We start from the raw sequence: 11,919 nt of genomic DNA, 5'->3' as shown, positions 1-11,919 counted from the left end.
AAGGACAAACATAGATAAGGCCTCTCAGCTGATAGGTATAGTCTGTAGACCCGCTAGAAGACCACACTTTTCTCGGGCCATTATCTCCGTAACCGTTCAACTTTGGACATAGGTGTTTTGGGTTATATCGGCATACTTTAACATAAGGAACACCCTCCCGAAGTTTGGTCCATTCCTCCTGGGACACCCTGGCTCCGCTCGGCTCACTTCGGCTCCACTCGTGATGTCACCGCAGGGAGAGTGGCGGGGTGATGACTCGCCTATTACGCGAGTGCTACGTTACCGCCACGTGCCGCTGGGGAGGTAGGGGTCCTTCGTTGCGCAACATGTCACTATATATATGCGGCAGGACACATGCTCTCTTTGGGAGTGCTGGCAGTTTGACCTTGGGTTTGAAACCAAAACAATAGCTCCTAAGGTCATGTCAGTGGTTCATTCCTTAGCTCTGAAGAATGAAATCGTTTATCACGGTACTGGTTTCGATACTATTTAAGTTTAGATATGACTGTTTATGACCTGGTCAGCCAAATATAGCCCAGCTTTGTTTCAAGAACTGATGAGGAAATATTCATCAGTGCTTCCAGAGCCTTCAAGGAAGTGTGACGCATTCAAGGATTGGTTTTCAGTGGCGAATTATCAGTTAGGAAGTCAGTGTCAGATTGTCTAATATTTCCTTATCAGTTAAAAAGTCAGTGTCAGACTGTCATATAATTCTTTGTATATCACTTTTATTTTGTGTCTTGGAAGAGGTCTAAATCCACTGAGTCAATATTACTTTGTGAGTAAAAGGCATCTTACATCACTGTGACTTTCGGTATCAGTGTCGGACTAGCACTCTTTTCGACTAGTATTATAATTACTTTGCATCACTATTTTGCGAATATTACTAATAAGTAAGAGTGTCGCTTTGTTAATCAACATAATTTATTCGATTTTGCTAGAAATCCCCCTCCCCCAAGATGATTCTTCAATCGCACAAGGTGAATATCATCATCAGTGACGTTTCTCGGGGGGAGGCCAAGGTTACCTGGGACCCAAATGAGTTGACTGGAGGTGAAACATTCACAACACTGGCCAACAAAAGGGAAACAAAGATGTCGTGTGTTTCGCTAAATAAAAGCAGGAGCACACTCTTCTATTGTAAAAAGCGTGATGTTGTTCTGTGTGAAGTGGACTGCTTCGAGAAGTTCCATGCATGTCAGAGTGTGTGAGTATCGTAAACTGTGAAGTGATGCAGTTCAAACTCTTGTACAGTCTAAACAAAATATTATTGTATATAGTGTGATTATATTTACAATATCACCATGTTTCAAGGTTGAAGAAAAAACAACAGGTAAGTCCTTTGGAATTTCATAACATATATAATAAAGGTTATATTTTATATTTCATGACAAAATAATCACAGTTAATTTTCGTTGGTAAAAATTGCTGTTTTGTGTATATGTAGAAAATTTTATTGTCTTTCAGGTTGTTTTTAGTTTGTATTTCTATGTTGCATAGAACGAAAAATATGTATTTTTTTCTCAACGTTTGCCATGTCAACTAATTAGGGCGATTTAAATACCAGCTGCAGAGGGCTGCCGGCAATATAAAAATCCATACATTAAAGGTTAATAGTGGGTAGGCTGCTAAAACAAAATAACAATTAAGGCTGAGCTAAAAAAGGATACTAAGAAAGGCTGCATATGGCCCGGCAAAACCCCCCTACACGTGACTATATATATATATATATATGTGTGTGTGTGTGTGTGTGTGTGTGTGTAAAAGGCCTCAAAAAGAATAACAGCATAGTGTCAGTTCAGTAGACAGGTTCACCCTGATATCATGAGCAAATCCATATGAGTCATCTCCTAGGTTGCCACACAAGATTCCTTGACAATGTAAACGTTTGGCTTTTGCCAGAAAATGGCCACTTCTTCTGCATGTGTGAAATGGTACTGGGCACACCACACTGTGTAGAAGCAGGAGTACATAGGTACGTAAAATGTATACAGAAGTATGCAGTCCACACAACAATATTCTATATTTAAAGCAAGTAGACACTATCATATCAACATTTGGTTTTATTGATGCTACATGTTTTGACCCTTCTAATGGGTCACCATTAGGCATACAATGATACCAGACTCAGTTGCTGAATTGCATTTAACAATTTGCAACTAATTCTTCAATAAGGATCCATATTGTGCTCTTGAGTGTTTTTAAATATATAAACTGAATCTTTCAGTTAAAATTTTAAAATACTCCAACAATAGAATTTAAAAATTATCCACTAAAGATTAAAACATAAAAATTACAATTGTACTACAATGGAAATGAAATATTTTTTGATATCTCTTTAAAACATTGTGAACGCTATGCGTTGACATGATTTTCTGGTAGCAGAAGCAAATACAGTGTGGGGCGCCTGCTTATCGGGATGTTGTCACATGAGTTAGGTCGTGTGGTCTTGACCTTACTATATTGTCTTGTGGAGCTTATACTTGTTATTCTGTATATCACCCAACAGGTTGTTTATTCACAGTGATCTGTAAGAGTTTTTTATTATTATAAGGAGAAGCTTGTGAGTGTTTTTAAACTCATTGTTAGCTTACCATATATTTGATTTTCTTATGATGATATGTGTACGGGCTTCTCTATGTTGATGTTGTCACTGTGCTGTAGCGGTTCGGTCTAGACTACTTGTTTGGGGGCTATCTGTATATGTGCACGGGCTGCTCCCTGTGTTGATGTTGTCACTGTGCTGTAGCAGTTCGGTCTAGACTACTTGTTTGGGGGGTATCTGTATATGGGTATGGGCTGCTCCCTGTGTTGATGTTGTCGCTACGCTGTAGCAGTTCGGTCTAGACTACCTGTTTGGGGGGTATCTGTATATGGGTATGGACTGCTCCCTGTGTTGACGTCGCTATGCTGTAGCAGTTCGGTCTAGACTACTTGTTTGCTGGGGTATCTGTATATGTGTATGGGCTGCTCCCTGTGTTGACGTTGTCGCTATGCTGTAGAAGTTCGGTCTAGACTACTTGAACGGGGAATATCTGTATATGTTGGTATGTTCGTAGAGAGTTGAGTGGTATGAGGTATGGGGAGGATACTGATAGTGGTTGAAGAGATGGGGAAGGGGTGTGGTTATTTGGTGTGTGTGTGTGTGTGTGTTTTTACTAGAATGTCGAATATGGGATTATGTATTTCTGTAAATGTGTCGTTCATCTGTAAACCTTTCTTCGTTATGTCTCACATATATATATATATAAAGCATGTTTCTAATGCGTTGAGTTTGCGTCCTTCATTTATATATAATACTTTCACAGTCTGCTCCATCGCGCCAAACGTATATCGAGCTTCCAAAATGTGTTGTGTGAATATAAATATAAATATAAATGCTATCAGGACTAATAAACAACATTCTAAATTTAATTTTTGTAGTTGGTTTCCACAGTGTATCACTGAAGATGAGACTGATCCACAACTGACATTCATTTCTGATGAAGCATGGGTTCACTTGAAGGGATACATAAATACAAGAAAGTATTGCTACTGGAATTCACAGAATCCACATCTAACCCATGAAGTATGGCTCCATCCAGTGAAAGTTGGAGTCTGGCGTGCTGTAAGGGGAAAGAGGATTGCTCTACCAGCAATTTTTTTTAACAGAATAATTGACTGTGAAAAATATGTACAGGTCATTCTGACAATTCTTTCGAGACTTAAAAAAGAAGAAAGACTCTATGACTGGTTTCAGCAAGACTCAGCTACTGCCCACATTTCACGTACATTAATGCAGGCTTTGTCTCATACTTTCGGGGAGAGAAATATCAGCACTGGTGTTTAGCAGGCACATTCATCCAAACTTCTGTGGTTCTCTGCAGGTAAAGTAAAAAAAACTATCCTTGTACCAGGCCACGAAGGCCCATAGGGTTGTGAGACGTTGAGGGTCCCACACTATCTAGACAATCAGTTCAAAGATGGTGGTAAGGTTGTCAGCCTTACGTGCCGGCCACGCTTTACTCCCCAGGAAAATTATTTAATTAATTCCTGGTACTACTTTCTGTTAGAGGCTGAGCAAACCCCAGGGCCTAGTGCGGCTGGAAGGATTAAGTCAACTGAAAAAAATCCAATGACCTCATCGGGACTTGAACCCACGACCTTCCGGCATAGCCCCCCAACCAACTATGCTACCGCGTGCCCCGGTTCTTTGCTGGACAAAGTTTAAAACAGTAAACCCCCATATGGACAGGACATAATGGACAGGCTGCTAACTCTAATACTACAAACTCAAATCAAGGGAAAACTAATCAATCTACATCTCATTTTCTTAAGGCATGTCATCAGAATATAAGAGGATTATCTGATAAAACCGAACAACTTTTAAATTCCTTATTACCTGACCCCCCTCATATAATATGTTTGACTGAACACCATTTAAAAGAATATGAAATAAATAAAATATGTGTAGATAATTATGTATTAGGGGCCAATTATTGTAGATCAACATACAAAAATGGGGGTGTATGTATATATATTTATAACTCAATTAAATTTGATTCTCTATCTGTGTCTAACTACTGTGTGGAAAGGGACATCGAAGCCTGTGCAATCAAATTAAACCTGACTAATATCACATTGATCATATTAGCTATTTATAGGTCACCTAGTGGAAACTTCAACAATTTTTTGCAAAAATTGGATGCCATCTTGAATAAGCTACATAATAATAAAGTCGAATATGTTATATGTGGTGATGTGAATATAAATTATCTAGAAAATTGCGATAGAAGGAAACAACTTGATGCGCTCTTAAATACTTACAATCTAATAGGTACGGTTAATTTTCCAACACGAATTGTTAAGGTATCAAAAACTGCTATTGACAACATATATATAAAAAAGACTAGAAATTATACAATTAAACCAATAATTAACGGACTATCTGATCATGATGCTCAAATGATAATAATTGATAATATAATATCATCCGAACAAGTAGGTAATCCTCAGTACATGAGAAATTATAGTAATTATAATATAATTAAATTTCAAGAAATGCTAAGCTATGAACTATGGGATGATGTTTTTACAAATGACAATGTAAACAATACTTTTAATGTATTTCTTAATACTTACTTGAGAATATTTTACTCATGTTTTACAAAAAAGAAAATTATTACTTCCAAACTTAAATGTAACCCGTGGATGACTCAAGGGATACGAATTTCTTGTGAAAAAAAGAGGAAGTTGTATATTAAATATAGACAAGATGATGATCCACATTTTAAACTGTATTATAAGAAATACTGTAAAGTACTTACTAAAGTTATTAAAGAGGCTAAGAAAGTACACTATGATAATAAAATTTCAAAATCTTATAATAAAATAAAAACTACATGGTCAATTATTAAAAAAGAGACTGGATCTAAAACTCAGAAGGATGAACCCCAGTCGCTGAAAGTCAATAACATTATGATACAGAATAAAAAGTGCATTGCAAACGTACTTAACGAATATTTTACCTCAGTAGCTCAGACAATTATAGATGATTTAAACAATAACAAAACTCCAACCAACATCAGCCCATTATACTATCTGGGCAATAAATACACGTCTACCTTTAAATCTATCAAATGGCAGTATGTCTCAACTGCTGAGATTAGAAAGATAATCAAATCTTTGAAAACCAAGTCTTCACATGGTTATGATGAAATTTCCACTAGAATTTTAAAAGCAAGTATGCCATATATAACTTCGCCACTAACTTACATTTGTAACCAATCCCTTGCCCAGGGAACGTTTCCAGACAGAATGAAATTTGCTGTCGTTAAGCCAATTTTCAAAAGTGGTAATAAATATGAACCAGCCAACTATAGGCCTATTTCATTATTGTCAGCCTTTTCTAAGGTTCTTGAAAGGGTTATCTATAATAAATTGTATGAACATATAGACAATAATCTTATATTGGACAATAATCAATATGGTTTTAGACCTAATTCATCTACAGAGAAAGCATCTTTCAAATTAATAGAGGAAATACTAAAAGCAATGAATAATAGACAGTTTGTTGGAGGAATATTTTGCGACTTACACAAAGCCTTTGATTGCATCAATCATGATATACTTATCAAAAAATTAGAGTTTTATGGAATAACTGGCAAATTTGGTGCCTTAATTAAATCTTACCTGAATGGAAGATATCAAAGAGTAACCCTTGTCCCTAACAGTTCTATTAATAGCTCGTCTAGTTGGGCAGAAGTAAAATTTGGCGTACCCCAAGGTTCAATTCTTGGCCCACTTATTTTCCTCTTGTATATAAATGACATAACTAAGGTTTCAATTAATGGAACAAACATATTCTTATATGCAGATGATACAAGTATAATTGTGACTAATCCGGAATACGCTGACTACAAATCAGCCATGACCAGAATATTTTACAATATTAATACATGGTTCAGAACCAATCTGCTAAAATTAAATATTCATAAAACCCACACTCTCCATTTCACTTTAATGAACTATGAGGATCATAATATGCATAATAATATTGATCAAAATTTACCAACTAACTTAGAGTGTATTAAATTTTTAGGCCTAAATATTGATAATAGGCTGTGTTGGAAGTATCATATTGATTACCTGGTTACAAAATTGAGTTCGTCTTGCTTTCTCATGAGATCAGTTAAGCCTATGATATCATTAAGTAGCTTAAGAATGATTTATTTTGCTTATATACATTCTGTGATGACATATGGAATTATCTTCTGGGGCAATTCTTCATACATGACGAAACTTTTTATGATCCAAAAGAAAATTATAAGGATTATGATGGGATTAAAGAAAAGAGATTCATGTAGAGACTCTTTCAAGGAAATGAAAATTCTGCCTTTGTGTTCGCAATACATATATTCCTTAATGCAACACACTACAAATAACATGCATTTGTTCACAAGAAATACGGAGGTTCATAATATTGGTACCAGACAAAATGTTAACCTATTTCCCCCGAGTACTTCTCTTACTAAAGTTCAAAAGGGTCCATATTATTCTGGTATAAAAATCTACAATCATCTGCCTAAAGAGCTGAAACAATTATCTAATAACCAGAAATCCTTTGAATGTGCCCTAAAAAGATTTTTACATGCTAACTCTTTTTATGCATTAAATGAGTATTTTAATTACAAATGTACATAAATTTGAATGCTTAACGTCACATTTTAATATAGTTAGTATGGGAGATGTGAGGGGTTGTATTGTGGTTACTAGTGACATGTCTGTTAATCAGGATATATCTTTTTGCCTCGTATTGTTGTATGTGTTAGACAGTTAATGTGGGTGATCTTGGTTGTGTGGTTTGTGTTACTTTATGTATGTGTTTGATGACTATTTCCGCATCCTGGGTCTGTTCCCTGTATAGATGTTTATGGAAAGTGGAGGATGTGTGTGTATGTATATGACGAGTCCTGTATCAATGTTATTTTGATTTATGGGAAAATGAAATAAAGAAAGTATTTCATTATTTGGGTAATCTGAGTGAAATTGTATTAATTCTAAGTTTTTCTAGTAATGCACTTTTTAAATTATGTTTAGTAATTACAATTGTAATAAGCTTCTTGTTTTTGTTTTTTTTCTATTGCCTATTTTACTTGACTAGTGTCTCTATTATTGTTATTGTTATTATTTTAGTTGTGTGACTTATGTAATTTATTACATGTATACGTCTATTATTTTTATAGTAATGCACTTTTTAAATTATGTTTAGTAATTACAATTGTAATAAGCTTCTTGTTTTTGTTTTTTTTCTATTGCCTATTTTACCTGACTAGTGTGTGTATTATTATTATTGTTATTATTTTAGTTGTGTGACTTATGTAATTTATCACATGTATACATCTATTATCAAAGGGATTATTTCCACATCTTAGGTTTTTTGCCTGTACAGATATATGGAAAATAAAGGAAATGAATGAATGAATGAATGAATGGAAGAACTAAAAACAATATTCATAGGGAAACTGCAAAAAATTCCGGCACAAGAGCTTTAAGGATTAATCAGAACACCTTCTGCTGGTGCAAGGAATGTCTAGATATAGAGGGACAGCATTTTCAACACCTTCTGCAACCTATGAACTGTATACTTCATTCGTAACATAACTGGCCACAGGCATACTGATTCACTGGCAAAATTTTTATGCACGTTGCAACCAGCCAGTGGTGCATCAGTCGTCGTGAACTGGCCGAGAAAAGTAAAAACCTCCGTCTATATGTAGATGTAGAAATTTTCTTTGATGTTCATTACTATCTTTATTTGTGTGTTTAATTAGATGCACTGTATACTCCAGTTCACCACCATTGTGTCTATATTTTAGGATGTGTTGCCAATGCCAGTTCTTCACTATTGGTTTTTATACCTCTTACACATTCTCTGTATCTAACGGTTAGTCACCTTTCTGTCTAACCAAAAATAACACGAAAACTGTCATGACAACCAATCACGTGACATCAGGTACAGAGCCAACTCCAACGGTACCTTATATATTAAATTTACTTCAAACAAGGGGCAACATGCAACACTTGTTTATAACCTGTCAAACATTATCACAAATCTTTTAGAGAATTTTTAATTATCCTGTTACAAAACGTCAACACAATGAGAGCTCTATGTTACTACATGGATACAGACTGCATGGGAGACAGAAAACAAATGATAAACTTCAGCATTTATAGATCGTGGGAACCCTATGATGTAGTACCAAAGCACTGCTTAGCAGATTGGACAGACAAGGAAAATGTGAAGGATTGTTCCTGCTATGGAAATTACCACAAACATTCAGTTTACACAAGTTCTATATTAGATCTGTTTAACGAAAATGGGAGTGGTATATCGCATGCAACATTCAAGGTACTACAGTCAGGAAAAAAAGATAAAAACTTTCAAAATCTAGTGAACAGCACAGTGGAGTTGTTTCATGTTCACAGAGATGGATATCAGAAAGACAAGCGGCATTTCTGCACATTTGTATCATCTGCCTAACAGTGCACATACAGCTCACCTCAGGTTCAGCCTTTATTTCTGGAAATGTTATTGGGACAGGATCCTCTTCCTCTTCTGCATCTGAGACTGCCTCAGCTGTTACATTCATGGACTGATTTGCATCACGAGGTGTTGGGTATGTCTCACCATAGGGACTCACTAAAACATTCTCCAAATTTGTACAGTTCTGTAAAAACAACATCCTTCTCAGAAATGGATGCACAACACCACATGTTAAACAGCGTATGCTCTCCTTGTTATAGCTGTTTCTCATCACATTCAACTCACACGAGCTCTTCTGTACAGATGCTTCTCTCTACAGCTATTATGATCACTAGAAAGTACTTGGTTCATAGCTCAGTGACCTTCCCGAGGAACTTCCAGTCACTGCAGCAGTACAGATGATTTTCTCTACAGCTATCATGATCACTAGAAAGTACTCGGTTCATAGCTCAGTGACCTCCCAAGGAAATGCCAGTCACTGCGGCAATAGAGAAAATATCTGCTTTTTTGGTACCTAAAAACATCATAATGAAGAGCTCCACAACTTGTAACCTTCATTCACCAAGCATAATTATATGATCAAGGACAGGATGAGATGGGCAGCTCATATAGCAGGCATGGGGAGAAGAGGAATGCATATAGGATTTATTGATAAAGCCAGAAGGAAAGAGACCACTAGGAAGGCCTCGGCACAGATGGGAAGACAATAGTTAAATGGATCTTTAAGAGACATAGGATGGGTGGTGTGGACTGGATTCAAATGGCTCAGGATTGGGACTTGTGATGGGTTTTTGCGAACATGTCAATAAACTTCCAGATTCTATACAATGTTGGGAAATTCTTCAGTGGCCAAGCAACTGGTGGCTTCTCAAAGTCTCACTCAGCTCCATGGAGTTAGTTATGGTACCTAAGGGGTCATTACTGTGCTCACACATGCTCATCATAGCTCTGTATCCTAAGGCAAACAGACCCAGTACAAACCCAAATTACTTTCTTAAAATCTATCTTAATAGCATCTCCCCATCTGCACTTAGGTCTCCCAAGTAGTCTGCTTCTCTTAGGTTTTCCTCCAAACCTTTGTATGCATTTCTTTCTGTTGCATGTGCACTTTTAAAATTATTTTTTTTTAAATTTGCTTAGTGGGGGGATGGAATCCAACTGAGTCCAACTGGGTCCACTCGGCATGGCAGCCACTGATTGGCCTATTGTAGCCTGCCCCGGGTGATTATGATGATGGAGAATTTGGTGGAATGAACAGTGGCAGGGGAAACCGAAGTACTCGAAGAAAACCCACCCCAGCGCCACAAATCCCATTTGACTAGACCCGGGATTGAAACCGGGCCGACGCGGTGGGAAGCCAGTGACTATCCGCTTGAGCTATGGCACGGCCACTTGCATGTGCGCTACATGACTTACCCACATCACTCTCCTTGAACTCATTTCTCTCCTACATAATATCCCAACTGTTATCACCCAAGTGTAAGAAACGAACAACATGGATTATGCAAAAAAACAGAACAGTGTATTGTAGCCCCAACAGTTGGCCGTTGCGTAGGTATTGCAGTATCAACTAAGCGTTCCCTGGTGATAGACAACAGATATTTAGTTTCTTTGGCCAAGACAACTGAAATAAAACAATAAAATTCTTGTCTGTGCACACAAGCACAAAACACTCACAGTACTTTCTCTCACATCAGGAAACTTTTCTTCAGCTCTATTCAGTACAATTCTTGCCACTCCTGTTGCAACAGAATGCAGAATCTTTTGTAACCTTGAAACCTTTCCATCACATGATAAATATCTCGTGGGGTTCATTCAAATTAGCTCACAAGTGTCCTAGTAACTTAAATTCTTGGTTCTAATAAGTGTAAGTAAGTAAGTAAGTAAAGGTATCCCTGTAACAGGCCGTGAAGGCCCCACAGGGTTGTGAGATGTTGAGGTTCCGATATTTTCTAGAAAATCAGCTCATAGATGGCAGCAAGGTTGACAGCCTTATGTGCCGGCTGCCTTTTACCCCCAAGAATATTCAAAGAACTTTCCTGGTATTCATTTCTGTTAGAGGCTGAATCGACCCCAGGGCCACAGTGCGGCTGGAAGGAGTGGGTCAATTAAAAAAATCCAACGACCTCATTGGGACTTGAACCCGAGACCTTCCAGCTAGTAGCATAGTGCCTCAAGGTTCTAATAAGTGTACCAGTAACTAATTGTGAACAGTTCTGCGAATACCCAAGGATTTTTGCTATAGAATTTCTCTCAAACACTGCTCCATTTATGCAAAATTTAATTTCACCTGCATCAGAACTGCTTAAAAGGAAATAGAAGTGGTACATCACAAGCAGCATTCATTCAACAAACTGTAACTGTCTAGAGACACTTCAGAAAAAGGCCTTCAAAGGCAAGTCAGCAGCACAGTGGACTTGTCCCATGTGCACAGACAGACAGAGAGATGAGAAAGACAACTGGAATTCCTGCCTATCTGTGATATCTGCCTAACAGTGGACATACAGAAGCATACAGCTCACCTCAGGTTCAGCCTTTATCTCCTGAACTGTAGTTTGCACAGGATCCACTTGCGAGTCTGAGACTTCCTCAGCTTTTATATTAATGGCCTGGCGTGCATCATCACTTGCTGGGTATGTCTCACCATGTGGACACACTAGAACTTTCTCTGAATTTGTACAGTTCTGTAAAGGCATCACATCTTCTATCAGTCATGGCTGTACAACATCAAACATGAAACAATATATGCTCTCCTTGCTGCAGCTGTTTCTCATTACATCTAACCCATTACAGCTGCTCTGTACAGATTTGTTCCCTACAGACTTCATAATCTTAGGAAGTGTTAAGTTCATAATGCAGGGACCTTCCTGAGAAACCTATGGTCCCTGTGGAAG

General features: G+C 37.3%; 1 protein-coding gene across 1 annotated transcript in view; it reads right to left on the bottom strand.

Moving 5' to 3' along the window:
- LOC111861896 (putative zinc finger protein 735) overlaps positions 1-11,709 on the bottom strand; it is a gene marked incomplete at its 5' end in the record, with an annotated part of 20,360 nt that extends 8,651 nt beyond the window's left edge. Inside the window, one exon of the mRNA XM_033750493.1 lies at positions 11,548-11,709. Within this exon, the coding sequence (XP_033606384.1) occupies positions 11,548-11,709 (162 nt within the window). The remainder of the gene's footprint in view (positions 1-11,547) is intronic.
- Between the last annotated feature and the right edge of the window lie 210 nt (positions 11,710-11,919).

Source organism: Cryptotermes secundus, unplaced genomic scaffold (genome assembly GCF_002891405.2).
Source record: "Cryptotermes secundus unplaced genomic scaffold, Csec_1.0 scaffold3971, whole genome shotgun sequence".
Classification (NCBI taxonomy): domain Eukaryota; kingdom Metazoa; phylum Arthropoda; class Insecta; order Blattodea; family Kalotermitidae; genus Cryptotermes; species Cryptotermes secundus.
Note: the sequence above shows the minus strand (reverse complement) of the source record. Positions and strands in the feature narration are given on the sequence as shown.